This window comes from Hemicordylus capensis, chromosome 5 (genome assembly GCF_027244095.1).
Source record: "Hemicordylus capensis ecotype Gifberg chromosome 5, rHemCap1.1.pri, whole genome shotgun sequence".
Lineage (NCBI taxonomy): Eukaryota > Metazoa > Chordata > Lepidosauria > Squamata > Cordylidae > Hemicordylus > Hemicordylus capensis.
The window spans coordinates 251,337,010-251,361,014 of record NC_069661.1 but is presented as its reverse complement, the minus strand read 5'-3'; the positions used below and the strand labels follow the sequence as shown (position 1 = coordinate 251,361,014).

At 47.9% G+C, this 24,005-nt stretch overlaps 2 protein-coding genes across 3 annotated transcripts in view; one reads left to right on the top strand and one right to left on the bottom strand.

Moving 5' to 3' along the window:
* PFKFB3 (6-phosphofructo-2-kinase/fructose-2,6-biphosphatase 3) overlaps positions 1-24,005 on the top strand; it is a 125,715-nt gene that overhangs the window by 11,910 nt on the left and 89,800 nt on the right. Inside the window, exon 1 of one of the 2 annotated variants that reach the window (XM_053255158.1) lies at positions 16,859-16,985. The exons of the other annotated variant lie outside the window; for it this stretch is intronic. The gene's annotated coding sequence lies outside the window, so the exon portion shown is untranslated. Of the gene's footprint in view, positions 1-16,858; positions 16,986-24,005 lie in introns of those variants that run through there. 2 annotated transcript variants of the gene reach the window in all.
* FUT11 (fucosyltransferase 11) lies at positions 8,166-18,270 on the bottom strand. Its single transcript, XM_053255162.1, has 3 exons — positions 16,734-18,270; positions 13,945-14,570; positions 8,166-12,556 (listed from the first exon to the last, which is right to left on the bottom strand). Exons 1-3 carry the CDS (start codon positions 17,514-17,516, stop codon positions 12,409-12,411), a joined length of 1,557 nt encoding a protein of 518 aa, XP_053111137.1. The 5' UTR covers positions 17,517-18,270; the 3' UTR covers positions 8,166-12,408.

The following is a 24,005-nucleotide window of genomic DNA, read 5'->3' as shown; positions in this document are numbered from 1 at the left end:
ATGCCCATGAAATGCTGGAAGGCAATGAAAAGGAGTGCAACTGCTTGACATCCAGATGTGCTCTCTAAATATGGAACAATGAATGTTTTGCCCTTCGTATTCCAGAAATCCCTTCTGGTGAGTCTGGCACCAGCCTCTGGGATTTGCCCATTTGCTTGCTAGCATCCCATTTGCTTGGAATCTTCCGTTCATTCCCCATAGAACCATAGCCCTATTCAGACACTAGGCTTGTTCTCATGATTGTGACTAGGGTAGAAGGAGCCTACCCTATTCATAGGGGAGCGCTTCCATTTTCTGTGTGCATGTGAGTTAAAAACAAGGTTAGTGTCACCATCAGAGATTGACCCAGCTGCTGCTTAGTGCACAATCTCTGCCGGTTCGCAGCTCTCAAACTAGGATAGGAGCTTCTCATAACCGGAGAACAAGCCACTGGCTGCCAATAAGTTTCTGGGCAAAATACAAAGTGTTGGTTATAACCTATAAAGCCCTAAACGGCTTATGCCCAGGATATTTAAGAGAACATCTTCTTCATCACGAGCCCCACTGCCCATTGAGATCATCCGGATAGCTCATTTGCAATTGTCACTGGCCACACAGACAGGCCTTCTCTGCTGCTGCCCCAAGAATTTGGAATGTGCTCCCTGCAGAAATAAGAGCCTCCATACCTAATGGTGCAGAGGGGAAATGACTTGGTTAGCAAGTCAGAGGTTGCCGGTTCAAATCCCTGCTGGTATGTTTCCCAAACACCTCTGTCGGGCAGCAGCAATATAGGAAGATGCGGAAAGGTGTCATCTCATACTGCGTGGGAGGAGGCAATGGTAGACTCCTCCTGTATTCTACCAAAGACAACCACAGGGTTCTGTGGTTGCCAGGTGTTGACACCGACTCAACAGTACACTTTACTTTACTATCTCTAACAACTTTTAAAAAGTACTTAAAGACTTATCTCTTCACCCAAGCTTTTAAAATTTGATTTCAGTTTTAAATTATTTCATGGTTTTATTTTCTGTGTTTTTAACTTGTTTTCTATGGCTGTAAACTGCCCAGAAACGGAAGTTTGGGGCGGTCAACAAATTTGATAAATAAATACCATGTTGTATATGCAAACAAGTGTTTGTGCATATGTACATGTGTTTCTGTGAATTAGTATACATGTATTCATTTAAAAACTGAACCTGGGTACAGGCCCTTTCAAATGCAGGGTACAGAGAGAAATTGTACTACTGTATGTGTGTTGAGTGTAATGTGTGAATAGGACTGTATAGTAGCCTTTGGTCGTTCTGGCTGGGGTTGATGGCAGTTGGTCTAACAACATCTGATACCCAGACCCAAATTTGTCTATGCCTTTTGGTGCAATCAGCAGCAAGAAGTACTGTTATTGGAACTGTATTTTAATCTTATGGTGCTTTTGATGACTCATGCCGTCATGCTTTCCCATTTTTGGCAAGGATCCAGTCCTGTTGATGGGAAGATAGATTCACTCTTCCAGTTCATACTGATCTAACTGCCTGCATGCGTTGTGTGCGTGCTCATTCTCTGAATTGATTATTACTGTCAACATGTTTTCACAGTTTCCCCCATAAGACATATTGTATCTTGCTGATTGTGTACTTTCTGCTACCTTTCTGCTGCACGGATCGGATCCCGGTCCTCACTCCCCTACTTATCTTATATCAGTTGTGCCCTTGTAAACCAGTAAGGAGGTGTTTTGCTTTAGAGTGAGAACTGGGTGTTCTTGACCCTGTGAAGTGAGCAAAGCAGCACCTTTTGAGAATGGTGACTCTCTTATACTTAGCAAGGAGAAAGCAACTGGCCCTATCCAGCCCCAGCACAGCACCTGGGGCTCTTTGCTTTGGAAAAGAGGCAACTAAGGGGAGACATGATAGAGGTGTATAAAATCATGCATGGTGTGGAGAAAGTAGATAGAGAGGAATTCTTCTCCCTCTCACATAAGACTAGAACCAGGGTCATCTCATGAAATTGATTGCCAGGAAATTTAGGACCAACAAACGGAAGTACTTTTTCAAACAACGCATAATCAACTTGTGGAATTCTCTGCCACAAGATGTGGTGACAGCCAACAACCTGGATGGCTTTTAAGGGGGTTTGGGATCACTTCATGGAGGAGAGGCTACAGGCCACCTCCAGCCTCTAAGGCAGGATGCCTCTGAGTACCAGTTGTGAGGGAGTAACATCAGGAGGGAGGGCATGCCCTCAACTCCTGCCTGTGGCTTCCAGCGGCACCTGGTGGGCCACTGTGTGAAACAGGATGGTGGACTACATGGACTTTGGGCCTGATCCAGCAGGGCTGTGTGTATGTTGCTGGTGTCTACTTTATGAGTCTTCTGTGAGCCCTTTGGGGACAGGGAACCATCTTATTTATGTTTTATTTTTCTGTAAATAATGTAAGCATTTTGAGAACTTTGATTGAAAAGTGGTATATAAATACTTGTGGTTGGGGTGTGCCTCCTAGGATGTCAGGGACAACCACCACGTTGTATAGAATGGGAAATCACAGAGATATCCACAGAGCCCCTTGGACCCAATCCTTGGGGGGATGTTTCTCAAGCACTCCAGATAGCTTCAGCCCCAGTTCACACACATGGAGGCTGCAGCTCAGTGGCAGAACACACACTTTCCCTGTGGAAGACACCAGGTTAAATCCCTGGTGTGTGCGCGCACCCCCCCCAGTTAAATGGATTGGTGGCAGCTGATGAGGAAGGAGAGAGAATTTGAACCTGGTTCTCCCCAGTCTAAGCTGATGTCACTACAAAAATAAGTAGCAAGAGCGGGAAAACATGTTTTATTGGGGGTGAGGAGAAACAAATAGCAACTGAGGAATTTCCTGAAGGTCACTCAACGTAATGGCATAATGACCGGGACCAGAAACCGGAAGCCTCCGTTCCTTTCCCTCCACTATCCCTCCCAAGGCCATGCTGTCTTTGTTGCTAAATATAAACAAAAAACCCTGGGACAATGCAAAGTTTTCCACCGGGCTGCTTGCTCAGGGCTGCCAAACCCTGCAGTCAGCTTGTGGGCAGACTGTCATGTGTGATGACCACAGGCTCATGTTTTTCTGCTTTCACATGTGCTGAGACGATGCCCAGTGGAGAGGAGAGCTGGTCTTGTGGCAGCAAGCATGACTGGTCCCCTTAGCTAAGCAGGGTCTGCCCTGGTTGCATATGAATGGGAGACTTGATGTGTGAGCACTGGAAGAGATTCCTCTCAGGGAATGGAGCCGCTCTGGGAAAAGCATCTAGGCTCCAAGTTCCTTCCCTGGCTTCTCCAAGATAGGGCTGAGAGAGACTCCTGCCTACAACCTTGGAGAAGCTGCTGCCAGTCTGTGAAGACAATACTGAGCTTGATAGACCGATGGTCTGACACAGTATATGGCAGCTGCCTATATTCCTATGTGTTTGCATATAGTGTAGCATAGTGTAGTGGTTAGAGTGTTGAACTAGGACCAGAAGACCCGAGTTCAAATCCCCATTCAACCATGAAACTCACTGGGTGACTCTGGGCCAGTCACACATCTCTCAGGCTAACCTACCTCACAGGGTTGTTGTGAGGATAAAAATAACCATGTACACCACTCTGAGCTCCTCAGAGGAAGAGTGGGATAGAAATGTAAATAAATAGTGAAATACATGCTTGGTATTACCACATTTAACAGTCTAAGTGGAAGGGAGCAGATGTCAGGATCTGATTTGTTCTTTATGAGAAGGTCCACCAATCATTGGTTTTATTAGAAAATTTGCCCTGTGGTCCACTGACCACAGTGAGGTACAGAAGAGAGAAGATCAAGGCGGACGTCTTCATGGAGGACAGGTCTATCAATGGCTACTAGTCTGGAGGCTGTGGACCATCTCCAGCCTCAGAGGCAGTATTCCTGTCAATACCAGTTGCAGGAGAGCAACAGCAGGAGAGAGGAGCAGGAGAGAGGTATCTGGTGGGCCACTGTGGAAACAGGATGCTGGACAAGATAGGCTTTGGGCCTGATCCAGCAGGGCTGTTGTTATGTGGGTTATGATCGTCTTCAGATGTCTGAAGGGCTTTCACAGAGGAGAAGGAGCAAACTTTTTTTCTGTTGCTCCTGAGGACAGGACTAGAACCCAGTGCTTGAAATTACAAGGCAGCAGATCCATGCAAGACATTAAGAGAAATGTCCTAATGGTAAGGACTGTTTGGCAAAGGGATGGGGAGCTCTGCTTTTGTTGGAGGTTGCAAAGAGAGTCAGGGTGGCCATCTGTCAGGGATCCTGCCATGAGCAGTGTGGCTGCAGTGGAAGACCTCCAAGGACCCTACCAATTCTAATATCCTAGTATTCCATGAAAAGAGTAGCAGGGATGGAGCCAAATTATGCGCTATATATTGGGACAACCAGCAGAGATTTTGGTACACATCTGCATCTGAGCTATTAGGTATTCTCACACAGCATTCTAAAACTGGAGAGCGCCGGAGCTACTCAAAGCCTAGGGCAGCCAACTTTGATTGAAGTGATCCCTGGAGTCCCCCCCCCCCCCGACCCCACTGCAATATTTTTCACAAGATCAGGGCATTCAAATCTCCAGGCTTGCTTTCAGTAGTCACCTGGAAGTTTTCCACACACGGCTTTTAGTTCGCATCTTCTCTGGAATGGAAGTATGCATTCATATACTGGCCAAATTTACCCCGAAGTCCCTGTGAGCTATCAGGGAGCACTTCACACACAATTCAGGGTTTTCATCGGACGTTAAGAGTGTAGCCCAATTTATAACTGGGGTAAAAAAAATCCACTTTTTGCCTTGTTTTTTGAGGGGCAACTTTGAATTCACAGTAAACCCTCACAGAAAACCCGTAGTAAACCTGCTGTCTGGAAAAGCTCCTAGAGAGCAATGTCTAGCCCTGAAGACTCCAGACTAGTCTGTGGGGTGGCGATCCTCGTGCATACCTGCTTAAAATCCACACTCACATTTTACAGGTGAAGAACAGTGAGTGAGACTGGGAGAGAAGTAGGTAAATGCTGCCCCCACACCAAACTACAGGTAGCACATTTGAGTTGCATGGGTCGGAATCCAGACCCTGCCTTACCTTACATAAGCTGTGCCCCTGGAAACTGATCAAAAGCTCATTTTGTAACTTCAGAGTGAGAATGTGCGGTGACTCCTACAGTGTAAGGAAATAACCACAAGGGTTATTTATTTAGTAAGTTCACACGTCCCCAGCCCTGTTAGCACCACATTTAGGGAGGCTGACAGCCAATAAAAGCAATCAGAAAATTATTATTAATAATAATAAATATAAAACAGCAGAACTTAAAACAGGAACTATTGTAATCAACACAGTAAAAACACATTCAGCTCGCATTTTAAAAGCTTGCCATATGTGTAGCCAGCATTGGTCTATTCCGCCCAGAGGGGAGGGCAAAAACAGCATCATCAGAGGGCATTCAGATTGGAAAAACAACATGAGGGAAAGAGCTAAATAAATGCCCCCTCCTCCAACACCGTTTCCCCGATTTGATTCAGAATTCCCGCTGCTGCTTTGAACTAAAAACAAACAAGAACGTGGGAAATCTTATCACAGATCTTCCAATGTTTCGTCTGGTTTGGCCCTAAGGTTAAAAATTTCCTGTGTATGTCATTAAATAGGCACCCTGGTAGTTGAAATGCAGAGAAAAACCTGTAAGTTGGATTTGTACTTTTGTCTGAGAAGTCAAACAGCAGAGAGGACAGAACAGAGGTACCTCTCAAACTGGGAATCCGGTGCTCTATAGAACAGGGGTTACATATAGGAACATATGAAGCTGCCTTATACCGAGTCAGACCCTTGGTTCATGTAGCTCAGCATTGTCTACACAGACTGGCAGCAGCTTCTCCAAGGTTGCAGGCAGGAGTCTCTCTCCGCCCTATCTTGGAGATGCTGCCAGGGAGGGAACGTGGAACATTCTGCTCTTCCCAGAGAGGCCCCATCCCTAAGGGGAATATCTTACAATGCTCACGCATGTAGTGTCCCATTCATATGTAACCAGGGTAGACCCTGCTTAGTAAAGGGGACAAGTCATGCTTATTATCACAAAACCAGCTCTCCTCCCATATTGGGACCAGTTTCATGGAACACATTTTGCCACTTCTGAAATAATGGACATCCTTAGAGTTCAGCCCCTGTAAGAGGGATTCCCAGATGTTGTTTAAAACTCCCATAATCCCCAGCCAAAGGCCATTGCAGCTCGGGATTCTGGGAGCTGTAGTCAACAACATCTGGGAATACCTCTTACAGGGAACACTGCTAGGGGCTGTTTTCTGTGGGTTCAACCGCTGGTGAAACTTTTGTAAGATATATCACCAGTTTTTCACAACACACTTTATTTATCAAATACTTTATTACCCTGCCCTTAAGTAAGAATGGTTATCAGGGCAACTAATGATAAAAACAGATTTTAAAAAAACACATAATAAAACCAGATTAAAAACATAACAGTACCCTCTGTTCCAGGGTTTGTTTGGTTTTTTTAAACAAAAAACACTGACCTGGTTATCTTTATGGCTGAGCCTGTCTGGAGCATCAGTGCTGCCAACACCTTACATTTCCCAAGAGCATTTAATTAAATTAATTTATTTATTTTATATTTTTATACCGCCTGATATGTAAATCTCTAGGCAGTGTACCGATGCCAACATTAAAATCACAGGTCAAAATACATAAAACACAAAACAATATAAAACAGATTATTAAAATTCTAATTAAAAGCTTGAGAAAACAGGAAGGTCTTGAGGGTTTTCCTGAAAACAAACAGAGAAGGTGATGCTCTTATTTCAGCAGGGAGCTTATTCCAAAGCCCCGGGGCAGCCACAGAGAAAGCCCGGTCCTGGGTTGCCACCAGACGAGCTGGTGGCAACCGTAACCGGACTTCTTTAGAAGGTTGTAACAGGCGGGAGGGTTCGTGACAAAGGAGGTGCTCTCTTAAAAAACCTGGTCCCAAGCCGTTAAAGGATTTATATGTAATAACTAGCACCTTGTATTTTACCTGGAAACATATCATTTGTGCCAACAACTCACACTGCCCGCTGTTGTTGAACACAGCTGCTGTCTCCTTAAGAGGTAACCCCCCTACACTATTACAATGGATCCCAAGGTCCCTGCATTCTCCTGTAACTCTCTCCCCAGTAAAAACTGCCCCGTATGTTTACCTTGTAAATTCTGACCCATCTCAGTAATCATCTTGTGACTTAGCAAAGAATCGCTGTCCACCAGCTTCTCACTGTGCTACGCGAGCAAAGCAGAGGCAGCTACACCTCCTTTGGCACTCCCCTTAAGCTGCTGAAGTTACTGTGTTCAGTTTGGGTGAATAGTTACCATTACAAACAGTGGATGCTCGTACCGTAGGACTGATTTCCATGCCAACCTATGCTGGCCCCGAAGACCATGTTGCAAGTCGTATCCCTCTCAGGGTACCTGTCAGACCAGTTCCAACTGGTCTTTCTGGGCAATTGGGTGTTTTTGTCCCCTTCTAGGTTCATCTAGGTAACCTCTATGACAGACAGCAAGTTTTGCTACGGTGTAGCAGAGGGATGAATGGTTTGCTGTGTGTTTAAAAACTACCGCAGGGCCAGCTTCCCAATGCCATGATCAGATTTCTGCATGGCTTCGAATTACAGAAGCCGGAATAACTGTGTATTATGACGCCTGATATAGTCAGAAAAAAGGAAGACCGGCTGCACTCCTGTCCTTTTCCTTCCCTCTTTAGCATTTGCAGTCTCTTTGTTTTCCAGTGTCTGAGCTGAACAGTAAAAATGTGATTCATTATGGCCTGGCCTATCTTGGCTTAGTTCATCTGATCTGCAAGGTCTTTGAGAAATGCCTCTATTTCTGATGGTCATTATCCTGAGTGGGGACTTCGTAGACTCAGCTATTCCAAGCAAAGGAGTTTCCTAGAATTAGAAAACAGTGTTTGTTCCTATAGAACAGCAAACAGGTACAGAAAGACAGTTCTCTGTTGACTGACCAATGCAGCACAGGACGGCAAGCCTTAAGGGCATGCTAAAGGGCATCCCTTTCAATGTAGCTGCCAGAGGGCTGGAAAGCAATCCATAATTTTCACAACGATCATTATTTCTAAATTCAGTCATTCTTTGTAAAAGAGTGAAAAGACCGGATACAAAAAACACCATGAGCGGACACAAATATTATTTATAATTCAAAAATATAATTTATTAGAAAAATGAATTCTGAGACATTGAAGAAATGTGGTTCCAGCAAGCAATGCTTCACTTTTACTCCTGCTAACTGGGCAAAGAAGCACCCTTAAATTGTGGCTCTCTTATATTTAACAAGGCAAGAACTGTCCCTTTTCAGCTCAGCATAGCATCCCTCCCAGTGGCTGTTGCTGGCATCTCTCGTGTTTCTTTTTAGACTGTCAGCCCCTTTGGGTAGTGAACAATTTTCTCATGCATTTTGCTATGTAAACTGCTTTGAGAACATTTTTTGCTGAACAGTGGTATATAACACTAGGGGACATGAAGAGAATGAACAAAGTAACTTTTACTAGAGATACTGCTGGCTATAAATGATACATCAGTGATGCTCTTTATAACACACATTCTGCGAGATGTGTTATAGTGAGATGGTTATTTAAATTATTATAGGAGCACAGAGAAATCCTGGGCCAGGCTGTCTATGCCCCCACTAGAGTAGAACTTAAGTGCTGCAGAGGATGGGAAGAAGCACCAGAGAAATATAGTGCTACTTAAAACTTTCACTGGATTGGTTCACACAATTGTTTCAACCTAGGTTTGATGTGGGCTACCAACATTAGTATGATTGCTTGAACCCATCTAAGGTGGGAGTCTCAGATTCATCTTGGCCCATAAACCACCTTGCTGTGGATTTACACAATCATACTAATGTTGGTTATCCACATTAAACCTACATTTAAACAACTTGGCCACCGGCTTGTGAAAAACACTGCAGAGAAGACAAAAGAAATTTCTTCATATGCTCGAAGAGTGGGCACAACTGTTCTTCTGTCTGTGATGGCAAATGCATTGCTCTGAAAGACTTCCTAAAAATCAATTCAGTTAGACTGGGAAGATAATTTAAGGGCCAATTCACTCAACTGCTTCTGCTGCTGACAAGATCTGGACATGTCCCATCATCTTAATCAGATGACCAAAGTTCAAAATTAAGTGACAATCCTTTGTGGAGCTTGATTCAAACTCAGGATTTAGGTAATTTTCATTCGAAAGGGCTAACCTCTAATATCTTCCCCTGACTACTGTCTGAATTCCTGTAATGAGCAGGGGCTGATCTCCTAGGTCCATTCCTACTCTAAAATTTGATATGCCATTTTTATTACCCCAACACAGCAGGATGAAACTGGAGGTGACCTATCATTCTTCCATGCAGGACTGAGGTGCTGTAAAATATTCCCAAGATAGTCCCCACCCCGCTCCCAATTCCCCCAATACCCTTACAATCTTATCTCACCACATCAGCGGAACCAAACTTGACAAGTTTCAGGATGCACTAGGCAATCAGATCGGTACATCATTGTAAGTACAAAGTGGATTGAACTTGGTACACCTCTTTCTTTGCACACCTTTTCAAACCTTTCATAATGTTACTCAAACATGTTCACCAGCATGCATAGTCATACATGATTGTAATGTGTGAGTGCTAAACTCAGTAGGTTTTGTATCCATATTACATATTATCAAGTGGTTACAGATTCTTGAATGGAAGGTAGCTCCAGTTCTACCAATTGCTGGACCACAGGTTTGATAGGGTTGAAATACTTTCAAGATGCACAGAACTCTTCTTCAGACAGAACACTTGGCTACTAAGAAGGAAGCATTTGGCTTCTTGGAGTTCGAGTAACAAATTAATTGCTATAGTATCTGGGGCCCAGATACTATAGCAATTAATTTGTTACTTGAACTCCAAGAGAACAGGTCCCCTGTATCTTTAATAGATGAATTGGAGAAGGCGTTTCAGCAGATCCAGCTTTCCCCCTCCCTTTATAACAAGCTGCAGCTGCCCAGTTCCTCTCTTCTATAGTTATTAATAGCAGGTAGGGCTGCCATATGGAAAAGAGGACAGGTCTTCTGTAACTTTAAGAGTTGCACAGAAGAGCAAATTGCAACAGATGAAGCCGTTCTTTCCCCTGCATAACAAACTGCTCTGGCTGAACACAGACCTGTCCTCTTCTTCATATGGCAACCCTGCATTGTGTGGATGAAGCTGGCTGCTGTGATTATTCCCAACAATATTCAGCGTTTCAAAAATGGCTGGACTGGCTAGTCGCCCTGGGAGCTTTTGCCTTTCCTTGTATGTTATCTTCTCTGCAGAAATGTGCTCTCTGCCTGTGGCACACTGCGTGATGTAGCTTGCTCTGTGGAGGCCAATGGTCCTCTCTTGCTGAACGGGGTTGACATACAACCTCGCATCCTCAGAGGCAAGATGCCTCTAAGTTGCAGGGGAGCAACAGCAGGAGAGGGGGAATGCCCTCACCTCTTGCCTGTGAGCTTCTCAGAGGCACCTGATGGGCCACTGTATGAAACAGGATGTTCGACTAGACAGGCCATGGGACAGATGCAGCAGGGCTTTTCTTATGTTCTTATAACCTTACAACCCTAAGATTAGACTGGGCAGGATTTCTGCCTAACCTGAGAGATTTAAACCAACTATGCTGGTAGCAGAACATGATTATCAGCTGAATTTCTTTGGGACCAAACATGCTTAAAACCCTAATACTTAATGCACAAACTCCAATAAATCCAGAAAAATTAAGGGTGTGAGATTCCACCATCATCAAATTAAGCTACAGATACGCATTCAAATCCTGCAAAGCTTTCCTTTTATTTCAGCTTCCAAGCATAAGGGCCTCTTTGCGAATTAAAATCTGGGACTACAGGTGGCCCTTGTTATCCGCAGTCCTGGCACTCGCAGTTTTGTGTATCTGCGGACAGGCAATGGAGACCCAACCAACTTCGTTATGCATGGATACATTAACTGTGGAAATTGGTGGGAACGGAACCCCCGCGGATAACAAGGGCCGAACCAGATGTACCAGAATTAGGTCCTCTGAAGCAACAATGGAGTTAATTGGTCATTCCCACTGTTTCAGACCTTTCCTAAAGCACCTTTCTTGCCATGCCTCATCCCACTACCTGATAGTCTCTCTCCTACAGTGGGATTCTCAACCTTGGGTCCCCAGATGTTGTTGGACTGCAGCTCTCATCATTTGGCCACTATGGGTGGGATGATGGAAGCACCAGTTCAGCAACATCTGGGGCGCCAAGGCTGAGAACCCCATGGACCCCTGCCCATGGACTTGACCTCTTACCCTGGCCATGGTTTGGCTATCCAATACAGATATTCAAATATGTATGGCAAATTAAACTCTTGCAGCATAAGCCGTATTGTTTACACCTTATACAATAGTACCTTTGTAAATTGTTGAATGGTAGCTGTTGCAAAGCTTGGATTCACAGGGTCTCCACTTACAAAAAATATGCTACGAGTTTTTGTGAGTTGTTCCCATGCCCTGCTTAGCTAGCTGTTCCTCTACAGCTTTCAGTCATGCTCTGTCCCTGCATTTAAGCCATACATATTTTGTTGAACCACTCAGGGCCAGGAAAAAAATAATCCAGCTCATGTCAGGACACAAATACTTGGGTTCACAAAAGACCACATATGTATCTCTCTTGCTGAATAGCTGACTGCAGACAAAATCTGAGTTTCTTGGATGGAAGCAGGAACAACCACGATCAAAGGCCGTGTTGCACCAGCTCTCATAGTGCATAGAAAGTGAACTAAAGTATTTACAGACTTAAGAAAGGCCACAAAGTGAACTGTGCAAACGGAAATGCACCTGGGTGGGGAAAAAATACATTTTATAGAAAAAATATACTGCTTTAATTGATCAATGGGTATCAGTGCAAATTGGCATAATTCATAATCTCAATTTCCCCCTGAAGCCAGATATATATCAGTAACAACCTGATAAACACTGCCATCAGAATAGGAAGCAATTGGTGATGTTTCCAAGAGACTACAAATTAATAACGAATGTTTGTGAATGGAGGTAAATTCCCTGACATTCAACCATTTAGGACTTGTCTGGTAAATCCAATAGGTCCTGTTCAAAATAATTTGGCACAAAAACACAATACTTTCTGGGATGATCCCCTGGACCAGAGGAAACAATACTTTTGTAAGTTTGTCCATGAGATGAAGCTCGTTCCTTCTGAAGCAGCAGCAAATGAGGCACTGCCAAAATCAGATCTGAAACAGGCCTCCTTTTGGAGCAGTGGGGAAAAAGCAGTCTACAAAGTCAGAAGATGATTTCTAAGTTGTCCCAGAAGAGCAATTTTGGAATTGGCAAGGCTCTGCCTTGTGTAACACTGAAAAAAAATTGAGTACTGATTATCAGTTTTGCTGAGTTCTCTTCATGAAGATTTTGTGCATGTAATCCCAAAATCTTCCCTGATGTGATTCGTTATGGTGAATCATTGCCGTGAGTGCTTCGCCTTGATCGCGACTTTGCCAGTAATCCTGTAGCCACATCTCTTTCCAGCTGAAACAGAGAAGAAATCAGTACAAATTGTAACAGAAAATGGATTGACAGGAACCTGCTTGGCCCCTTTAGTCCCGAGAAAGGCAGTCCAGAAAGAGAGAAGCTAAGAAAGACGATGCTGTCTGAGTGTAGTTCAGAGCAAGGCTTCTGAACTTTGGGTGTCCAGATATTGTTGGACCACAACTCCCATCATCCCCTTTGGCTGATGATGGGAACTGTAGTCTAACACTATCCAGGGACCCAAGGTTGAAAACCCCTGGATTACAGGCATGATGCCAGCATGTCCTATTAAGCCACCTAATGGCACAGTGGGGAAATGACTTGATTAGCAAACCAAAGGTTGCCGGTTCGAATAGGAACATAGGAAGCAGCCATATACTGAGTCAGACCCTTGGTCAATCTAGCTCAGTATTGTCGTCACAGATTGGCAGCAGCTTCTTCAAGGTTGCAGGCGGGAATCTCTCTCAGCCCTATCTTGGAGATGCTGCCAGGGAGAAAACTTGGAACCTTCTGCTCTTCCCAGAGCGGCTCCATCCCCTGAGGGAATATCTTCCAGTGCTCATACTTCTAGTCTCCCATTCATATACAATCAAGGTGGACCCTGTTTAGCTAAGGGGACAAGTCATGCTTGCTACCACAAGGCCAGCTCTCCTCTCCTCGTGAGATCTTGCAAGACTTGCCTCAGCTGTCAAGGGCTATCTAAAGGAAGACTGGCCAGTGATGAGGGTCCAGTCCAGGAGGAGGGCTCAGAGTGGAAGGAACCCTGGGATTCTGACCAAGCCTTGGGAGGATATACATTTCAGCAACACTCTATGAGGCTATTCACACGGGCGTGCCAAACCAGGCTAAGGGAGCCCAACCTGGTTTTGCATGCTCGTGTGAACCACTGGGATCTGGCTTGATCCCGGTGGCCACACAGCGGCAAACTCACCAAAGTAGCCTCCCTCTAAAATGAGGTTAAGGGAACGAGCGCTCCCTTAACTTCATTTTTTTGATCGTGTGTCAGCTGTGGCTGGCACACTTGGGGGGGGGGGGGTGTCCCAGTAATGATGACTTGTGCAGTGCATTATTGGTGCCCCGGGAGTGGGGCAACACGCAGCAGTGCATCCTGGCACCCTGACCCTGAGAGCTGCAGCAGGAGCCGCTGCTTGTCTGGGTGGGCGATCCGCCTGCCCAGGGACGAAGATGTGATAGTCTGCGAGGAGGGTGAGTCAAACCCACTTTCCCCACAGACCTTCGTGGAGGTCTTCTCACTGATTGTAAGAAGAGCTCAAGTATCTTAAGAATGTTAACATTCCACAGGATGAAATGCTTAATACTCCGTTTACTAACATTTTAACATCAAAAACATAGCATCCTTCACAACCCCACAAGCACCAAAGCAGTACCTGTCTCCTTCAGGAATGTCCTCAATGTTTCCATATCCAGGTGCAGGTGGTGGGCACCCCATATGCGTGAACTGGGCTATATGAGGTTCAGGAGCTGGCACTTTCCCATGAGTCTTCTTATGTTCCCTTTCTGCTGCCAGTCTGGCATTTTCCCTGTTGCAGACAAAACACTCAAATCCATTCAGATAATTGGGCAGGCTCATGTCATTCACTCCCCATTCACGCTTCTCCATGTTCTCCACCAAGAACTGATTGGTGATGCCACCAGGGTTCTTGTACTCCAGGTATCTCAGGTACTCATCTGGATTCCTGTCCAGGAAGTCAATGTATTCTGCAAGTTTCTGGGGGCTCTCAAAGTCATCAATGAGAATGATGGAATGGTTATTAGGCATCCAATCTCGCACAGACGGGGAGCCCCGATAGACAGGGACTGCTCCAACATGCATCGGCCGCCAAAGTTTCTCTGTCATGTAGTCGTGGCATATGGCGTTCTCCATGGCCAGATGAAACTTGTACTTAGAGATGAAGGCCATGAACTCAGAATCCTCAGTGGTGGCTGTAGAAGTGTCTCTCAGTCTCATACTGGGAAGCTTTCGGTTATTCAGGCAACTACCATAAGAGTCCACCTAAAATAGTAATCATCATATTAAAAAGTTGGCTTGCTTTGCGCCACATTTCCTTGGTCCATTCTAAACCCAAACCTCTAGCATTAGCTGTTTTCTATATCCTATTTTGGTTTCTTTCAGCGCCCCAGCCTGCTGACCACAGAAACAAGCACAACCACACTTGCGCCATTTGCTTCTTCAGATGAAACAGTGTAAGAGCAAAGACCATGGGTGGGAGGGCGACTGATGCACCGGGGTGGGACCTCTGGAACCGCTTTGAGCGCTGCAACCATGTTCAATGGATTTTGCATGAATACCTGAACACGGCTTGTAGGTGCATAAAGACCTGTACCTGTGTACACCATACTCAGATTGCAGAACCTGCATTGCACGTGATGTGTGAACAGGGCTATGCCCCCTGCTAACTGAGCAGAGGCACTTTTTAAAAGTGGTGCTTCTCTTTATTGAGCAGGGGGAGAGCAACTGGCCATACCCAGCTCCAGCACAGCACCCCTCCAATGGCTGTTGCTGGTGTCCTATGTTTCTTTTTTAGATTGTGAGCCCTTTGGGGACAGGGAGTCATTTTATTTACTTAGGTATATCTATGTAAGCTGCTTTGGGAACTTCTGTTGGAAAGGGGTATATACACATTTTGTCCTATTTGTATTCGTAGTTTAAGCTACTCCTACGAAAGGATGGATATAGGATTGTACCCTAAGTGCAGTGCAAGGCACGGGTCCTGGGCAGAGGCGCTCTTACCTCTAGACTTCAGGGCCGAAGTCCAGGGCCTCCACACCCCCTTTGGGCCCCCAAATCTTTTTGACTTTGTCCTGGGTGGTGTGGCCGTGTTAAAAATACTGTGTATGGGGTGGCTCAACTCCAAAAGCCTTTAGGTCCTGGCTCCAGAGAATTGCCTACATAAGAACAGCCCTGCTGGATCAGGCTCAGGGCCCATCTAGTCCAGCATCCTGTTTCACAGTGGCCCACCAGATGCCTCTGGGGAGCCCACAGGCCAGAGGTATGTGCATGCCCTCTCTCTTGGTGATACTCCCCTGCAACTGGTATTGAGAGGCATCATGCCTCTGAGGGTGGAGGTGGCCCACAGCTACCAGATTAGCAGCCATTGATAGACCTATTCTCCATTAATCTGCCTAAGCCCCTCTGAAAGCCATCCAAGCTGGTGGCCATCACCACATCCCATGGCAAGGAATTCCACAATTATGCGTTGTGTGAAAAAAGTACTTCCTCTTGTCGGTCCTAAATTTCCCGACCTTCAGTTTCATGGGTTGTGAGAGAGGGAGAAAAAAAATTCTGTGTCTGCCCTCTCCACTTCATGCATGATTTTATAGACCTTGATTATGTCTCCCCTTAGTCGCCTCTTTTCCAAACTAAAGAGCGCCAGATGCTGTAGCCTAGCCTCATAAGGAAGGTGCTCCGGGCCCCTGATCATCCTGGTTGCCCTCTTCTGCACCTTCTCCTCTTTAAGACAGATAAGGAGGAGAGAAGAGCTGGTCTTGTGGTAGCAAGCATGACTTGTCCCCTTAGCTAAGCAAGGTCCTCCCTGGTTGCATTTGAATGGGAGACTAGAAGTGTGAGCACTGCAAGATATTCCCTTCAGGGGATGGAGCTGCTCTGGGAAGCGCATCTTCCTTCCCTGGCAGCATCTCCCAGATTGGGCTGAGAGAGACTCCTGCCTGCAACCCTGGAGAAGCTGCTGCCAGTCTGCGAAGACCATTCTCAGCTAGATGCACCAAGGGTCTGGCTCGGTAGAAGGGCAGCTTCCTATGTTCCTATGATACAGTGACCAAAGCTGTATGGCCTTCTCCAGATGTGGCAGTACCATAGACTTGTATAAGGGCATTTTAATATTAGCATTAAAAAAAAAAAAATTCAACTCCTTTCCTAATGATTCTCTGTGTAAACCGCCCTTAGCCATTTTTGGAAGGGCGGTATAGAAATCAAATGAATTAAATAATAAATGAATTAAATGAATGAATAAATGATTCCTAGTGTGGAATTTGGGTGGTCCTCTGAGTCCCGGGGGGTGGGGAGCCCTGGGTTCTGCCCCACGCTGGCTTCCATCCAGGAAGGACTGGGCCGCCAGAGCGGGGCCCCTCACCGCCTCCTCCACCGCCCCTAAACAGCAGGGCCGGCGGGTGGTCCCCGGGCCAGCCCGCGGCCTACCTGGATGTGCTTCATGAGCTCCCGCACGTAGCGGTCTCGGTCGGAGGGCACGTCGCAGTGGGACTGGAGGTAGAGGAGCGGGGCCAGGCCCTGCTGCCGGCGCGCCTGCTCCTTCCCGGCCAGGCCGAGGGGCGGCGGGCGGCGCAGGTAGGCCAGGCCCGGCAGCCACTGGAGGCTGAGCGGGTAGTCGGACTCGCGGCGGAAGGTGGCGGTGTGGTTGAAGAGGCCGATGCCGGGGCGGTGCGAGAGCAGGTAGTTGTTCATGGGCGACTCCTCGTGGAAGAGGGCCCAGGCCTGGTGCGGCCGGCGCGGCAGCGGCGCCTCGTAGGCGCGGAAGTCGGTGCCGTAGAAGAGCAGCGCCCGCGTGCGCCGCAGCCCCAGCGCCCGCCGGCGGCGGGTGGCCAGGCAGGAGCGGCCCCGGCAGTCGATGCGCGCCGTCTCGCCGGGGAAGTGCGGGAAGAGGCTGCCGCTCCACCACAGCAGGACCGGCAGCTCCCGGTTGGGGCGCGAGTCGTTGTTGCCCGGGCCGCGGAAGGACGGCGAGGCGGAGGCCACCAGCAGGCCCCGGCCGGGCTCCGCCGCCGCCCCCGCCGGGAAGAAGAAGGAGTCGGAGCTGGCGGCGGCCTCTCCCTCCTGCGGCTGCGGCTCTTCCTCCTCCTCGGCAAAGGCCGCCGCCTCAGCCCAGGCCTCCTCCTGCTCCAGGCCCGGCGGCTGCCCTGCCAGGGCCCAGGCCAGCAGCGCCAGGAGGCAGCCGGCGGCGAGGCGGGGGAGCGCGGCCGCCATGTCGCTTCTCAGCCCCGCTGGCGGCCAGGCGGCCTCCTACTTCTTCGCCCCTCCAAGGCGGCGGCAGCAGCAGGGAGGAGGAGGAGGGCGTCCGCGGGGTGGCTGGAGGAGAGCCTCCTACGCCGCCGCGGCTGCCTCCACCTCCCGTCCGGTCGCCCTGAGTGGGGGCTGCTGCGGGGGGCGAGAATCCAGGCCCGTCCTGGAAGAGGGCTGGCGGCGGCCCTAGAGGAAGCGATTCCTAGGCGGGGGGGGTGTCTCCCCCCCCCACTGCAGTACTGTCCACACGATCAAGACACGGAAACCTCCAGCCAGGGTTGCTGCTCAGTCTTGCAGGCTGCAGGGTTGGCAGCACTACCCTGGGGGGGGGGCGCTCCCCCAGCCCCACTCCTGGTCTCACCCACCCGCTTCCCCCCCCTTTTTTTTTGCCCTGGGGAGTCTCTTCTGGGCAAGCACCGCTCTTAACCCTACGGCTGCAAAAAAAGAGTCAAAAAAAGCGCCTCGCTTTCCAGAGCGCCGCCGTCTGGAAAGGGCTCGCCTCGCTCCCGTTTTGCAAGGGCGCCGCCTCCAAAAGGAGCTGGTCCTGATGATGCACGAGGCGCCGACAGGGCAGTTTTCGGCAGCTCCTGCCCGGCCTCCTTCCACCCGCCGGGCACTTGAGGTTGCATCAGGCCGGAGCAGCCACTCCTCTTTCCTCAGCCGCAAAGAGCCCGAGCGGAGGATCGCTGCTGCTCCTTTCTCCCTCTCCCTTCTTTTCTCTCTGTGCGGTGCGCAATCCTGTGCATGTTGACTCCGAAGTCAACCCCCGTGGTGTGCCCCCCCCGGCTTACTCCCAGGAAGGGGGGGGGTCTGACCTTTGTGTATAGTCTAGTATAATATAGCTCTCTTAAACAAACCAACCAAAAACGAGGTTTGCCATCGCGGTTTATGTCGAAAGACTACAACATACATCATCAAGCAGTCCATTATTAGTAAGGGAAAGAAGAACAGCGCAAGCTGCAGAATAAAGCACAAGCACAAATGTTTGATGTCTGTTAAAAGTCAGCTTAAGGAAATGGACCTTATCTTAGGAACTGCATAAAAGCCAAAGGGGGGGGGGGGCTGGTGGCCTCCCTTGGGAGCCCTGTTCAGACATTATGTGCATAGAGATGTCTGCCACTCCTAAATAGCAGAACTGCCGTGTAGATGCATTTGTTTTAGAAGTGCAGGTTCTCTCAGTAGAAAAGTGTGCATAGCCTCTTCAGACATTAGAAAAAAGGAGGGACTTGGGTGCAAGCTAAACATCTGGAGAGCGTGCCTGCAAGTCCCACCCTGTGCTGATGATGTGTCCAGAAGCTTTACTCAATGCCGCTCACAGAGCATTTGTCTGAAGGGACAAATGCTGCAGAGGTGCACAGCATGGGGGTGAGGCTTCTAACCTAGAAGCCGAAAAGAACCCCAAAGCACTGATGCAAATAGAAGTTCTAAATAGGGGTGTGCATGGAACCGGGCGGGGGTGGTTCGAAGGGATGGGGGGGTAGGACTTTAAGGGTGGGGGAGGGTGCACACCACTCACCCGCTTTCCCCCCGCCGGTGCTAGATTCCTGTAAAAGCTTTTGGGGCGGCAGCATACCTCCCTGCCTCCCCTTCCTTTCTTCGGCCGGAAGTATCAGGCGTGCGTGCACTTGTTGCGGTCGCACGTGAGCCCGTCTCTCGTGCATGAGAACACATGTGACATGTGCGTGCACGTGCCCAATGTGCGCATGCATGCCTGGTACTTCCAGCCACTTCTGGCCAAAGAGGGGAAGGGGCTCAGGGAGGTTATGCTGCCGCCCCAAAAGCTTTTACAGGAATCTAGTGCCAGCGGGGGGAGGGGTAAGTGCACCCTCCCCCACCCTTAAAGTCCTATTCCCTGCACTGCCGAATGTTCAAACCGGCCAGTGTTCAGGTTAGAGCACATCCCTAGTTCTCTCAGGGAGGAGAGCTGGTCTTGTGGTAGCAAGCATGACTTGTCCCCTTAGCTAAGCAGGGTCTGTCCAGCTTTGCATCTGAATGGGAGACTAGAAGTGAGAGCACTGTAAGATATTCCCCCCGGGGGATGGAGCCACTCTGGGAAGAGCAGAAGGTTCCAAGTTCCCTCCCTGGCAGCATCTCCAAGACAGGGCTGAGAGAGACTCCTGCCTGCAACCTTGGAGAAGCCGCTGCCAGTCTGTGAAGACAGTACTGAGCTCGATAGACCAATGGTCTGACTCAGTATATGGCAGCTTCCTATGTTCCTAAGTGCATCAGTGCCAGGGCTTTTGGGTGTGCTTTCAGGATGCAGTACTAGAGTACAGTGTCGTGTCCCCCACCCCCACTTTTTAACATCTGAAGAGGGCTTATTATGTTAAACACAACATGAATAAATGTACGTGCATACAGATCTGTGGGTACATACAGAGTATAGAGTTTGTTCGTGTGCTGAATAATTGACTAGGGCTAGGGATTTCCAATGCGGCAGCACCACTGAAAAGACTCTGTCCATGGTCCTTGCAAGTCAGATCTGCATCTGCAATGGACCTTGCTTGCCACCTCACTCATCAGGATGAGAGGCTGCCTCTCTGATCTCAGCTGTCGGTTCAAGATTAGCTTCTTTTCCCACGGAACATCTGCAACCTGCCTCCATCATGCTGCATGTCACAATTTCTCCTCACAGGGTTGTTGAGAAGCTAAGATGGGGGAAAGAGCCTGTGTGGTACAGTGGTAGGATCGGGAAGAACAGAGTTCAAATTTGTGTTCAGTCGTTAAAGTCACTGGGTGACTCTGGGCCAGTCGTGTATCTCTCAGCCTAACCTACCTCACAGGGTGGTTGTGAGGATAAACATAACCATGTATACCACTTTGGGCTCCTTGGAGGAAGGGTGGGATAAACATGGAAAAATAAAAATAAATACATAAATAAGAGCATGTATGCAGTTTTGCACTTATTCCAGGATGTTTGGATGAATTTTTATTTATTTGTTTGTCTGATTGATTTTTATACTGCCCTTTCAAAATAGCTCAGGGCGGTTTACAACAGGATAAGTTTGTAAGTTTGTTTGATTTTAAGTTTGTTGTCTCCTTCCTGATAATTCTCTAGATATTACACTTAAAGGATGTGCACACAACCATTTTCTGTGGGAGGGGAAGGTGCGGGTGCGGGTGGGGGGGAAAGACAAGATCAAACTTACCTTCCCCCCAGACGATTCTGGTCAAGGTGTGGGATGTGCTGCTCTTGGCAGTGTGGGTCTCTGGAGGCCAGGAAAATTAGTCCCGGCCTCCAGGAATCTCTCAATGCTCCGCATGAGCAGCGTGGTGCATTTAGGGATTCCCCCATGAGTCAGGTGGTGCCCAGCTCTGTGTCTGCGTGGGCTACATGCAAACACACGATCCCGAACCTGGGGTAAAGGGCTCACTCACCCAGGTGAAAGCCTGGGGTAAATTCCTGGGCTTACGGGAGAGGCAGCGCTGGGACCGGCCTCGATCCTGGCGCTTCACATGGGCAGCCAAAGCCTGGGTTTGGCTACTCGCGTGAACAGCCTTTTAGTGTTTCTAAATTTTGGTGCTGGCTGGCATTAACTCGGAATTAAGAGTTAATGTTCGTGCTATTCGTGCTATTATTCTGTTCGTGCTATTATTTTGGAGTTAACGTGTGAGTTATTGAGTTTTATATATTATTTATTTCTTTTGTGGTGCAATATTTGTGCTGGTCAATGACTGAAATAAACTGTAACTAACTTTATTGAGCTCCTTGGTCGGAAGGTGAGGTAAGCATGCAATAAATACGTGTAAATGTACTAAATAGCCTTGTAGAGTGTGTTGTTTTCGCACTCCATCCAAAGCAGGGCACTCTTCACATGCTTAGGTACCCCCAAGGCTGCATAGCAGGGAAAAGGCAGCTGTCTCTAATGCAGCACAGGGTCCCTCTCAATGACTGTTGCTGTTGGTTTATGTAACATATTTATATACCACCCAAGACTTATGTCTGTTGTCCCACAAGTTGTTTTTTTTAAAAAAATGTGACCCTTTTAGGGTTTGGAACTACCGTCTCATCCCTTTTGCTCCATAAACCTTGGAAATGTTTTTTAAATATATTTATGCTGATTTTTTGTTGAAAGCCAGTAGATAAATATTCTAGAATAGATGATGATGATAAATAAATAAAATAAATATTTACAAAAAGGTTACTGGGTTAGAAAAGTTACAAACAAGTTACAAAAGTTACTGAGTTTCTTTTGGGGGGGCCCCTCTGTGCTCATAAGAGTCCCTCATGCACATTTGATCCCTTAGAAGACTGCAGCCCACCCACTCTTGAATATTAGAAGACTGCTCTCTTGTTGACACCCCACTCTGTGTGAGCTTGTTTTGTTCCGGTCTTTGGGAAGTGGCACATGCAGACAGCCTTTCTCTCTAGAGTTGCGTCTCCATTGGGGTTTCCTTCTGAATAAACAAGTGTAGGGTTGGGTAGTCGAATCTGCAGTCTTGAGAGAATGCCGGACAACGGGCTGGTTATCATGACCGACAGCTGGGTAGAAGGAACAGTGAGCCAGGTTCCAAGCCCCATGCAATAATTAATTAATTAATAATTCAATTTCTATACCACCCTTCCAAAAATGGCTCAGGGCGGTTTACACAGAGAAATAACAAACAAACAAGATGGAACCCTGTCCCCAAAGGGCTCACATTCTAAAAAGAAACATAAGATAGACACCAGCAACAGTCACTGGAGGTACTGTGCTGGGGGTGGATAGGGCCAATTACTCTCCCCCTGCTCAGTAAAGAGAATCACCACGGTAAAAGGTGCCTCTTTGCTCAGTTAGCAGGGGTTATGGCCGTGTGTCAGCAAAAATTGAGGCAGGAGGAGGGAGGATGGGTTGTCCTAGCTGTTAACTGGGTAGGACAGGATGGCTTTTCCTCCACCCTCGATACAGTGCTGGGTTAGGTACACAATGAGGCTATTCCCATGATCAGCAAAAATCGGGCTCGGGAAGGCTAGCCTGATTTCTCCCAATAGTGGGAAGCAACGGGAGTTGTGTGGCTCCCGGCGGCAAGCCCACTTAAATCCAACCCCCCAAATGAGGTTGGCAGAGCACACACTCCGCTATCCCCGTTTCTGATCGTGTGTCGCGACTCCGCACCAACTCACAAGTAGTCCCCTGACCGGGAGGCTACAAGCCTCCTGGTGTCGGGGGGCTCCCCAGAATGCCCCCTGCACTTGCACGGCATGATGAGACCCAAACTCTGCCACCCCAACCGGCTCTGTGACACAGCCAATGATTGTGTGGGCAGCCGCAAGGCATGCTCCCTGCTTGCCCACGAGGAGAGCAAGTCAAGCCCGCTCTCCCTGCAAAACCCTTTTAGGCTCTCCACACCGCTAACCTTATTTAAGAGGAGGGCTACTTTGGCAGGCTAGCCACCATTGAACCACTGGGTTTGGCTGCGAGCCTAGTGGTTCACGTGGTGGGGGAAAACCAGGCTGGGCTCTCTTAGCCCAGTTTCCTCCCATCATGAGAACAGCCTCTCTGTCTTCTTCAATCTTCAGCTCTGACTCTCTCCAGCAGACTTTCCTTCTTTGGCTTCCAAGATTATCTCCAGCAGACTCTTGACTTCTCCATCTTCTAGGCCTCTGTCTCTCTGTTGACTTCCCTTTCCCCTCTCAAAACAGTCCCAATATATGCAGTTTCTCTGGCCCAACAATTTTTTAAGCCATCCAATTAGAACAAACAACAATTCCCTCCATTTCTTGAAATCTCTTTTCCTTCCAAAAATCAACTGTCAAAAATGCTAAACCAAAAGTGAAACTACAGAAAACCAAGAATGAACATTTGACCCTGCCATCCTTCTCCATGCCTCGGGGTGGCCAGATTTGGCTTTTTCTAGGCCTCGTTCTTCTACACCAAGGTTTTGCCTCTCAGCGGGGCTGAAACTCTGCCCTGAGTGCAGAGACAAGGCCTTTCTTGTGGTGGCACCCAAAATGCAGAATCCTTTCACCAAGCAGGTTGTCAAGTGCTTACTTGGTTATCTTTTCGGTACTACTTGAAACCTCCTTTTATTTGCCCATGTTTTTGTTGTTCTCAATTGAAAAGTGGTGGCTACTCATCATCTGCCCTTGTATGTGGTTCTTGTTTTCTTGTTCTGTTTTCTGGATTGTGGTAATTTTTGTTGTTTAATTATTATGGTGTGAATCGCTGCAGGGACCAATCTTTAGTGGAAAGGTGGAGGATCAATGCTTTAAAGAAAACAACCTGCTTTCCCTACCATACCTCAACCCTGGACCATGCAAAGCAGAGAGAGTGTGCATATGCAGAATGCATTTCTCTGAGGTCTGGCATCAGCAAGTGGCAGAACATTTCGGGATCCCAGGGCCGCAGGAAGCAAGTGGCAGAACATTTCAGGGATCCCAGGGCCGCAGGAAGACCCATCACATCCTGGCAGGGGGCTCATTGCCAATGTCACTTGCCCTATGCTCCCCCCACCACATCACTTTCTTCCTTT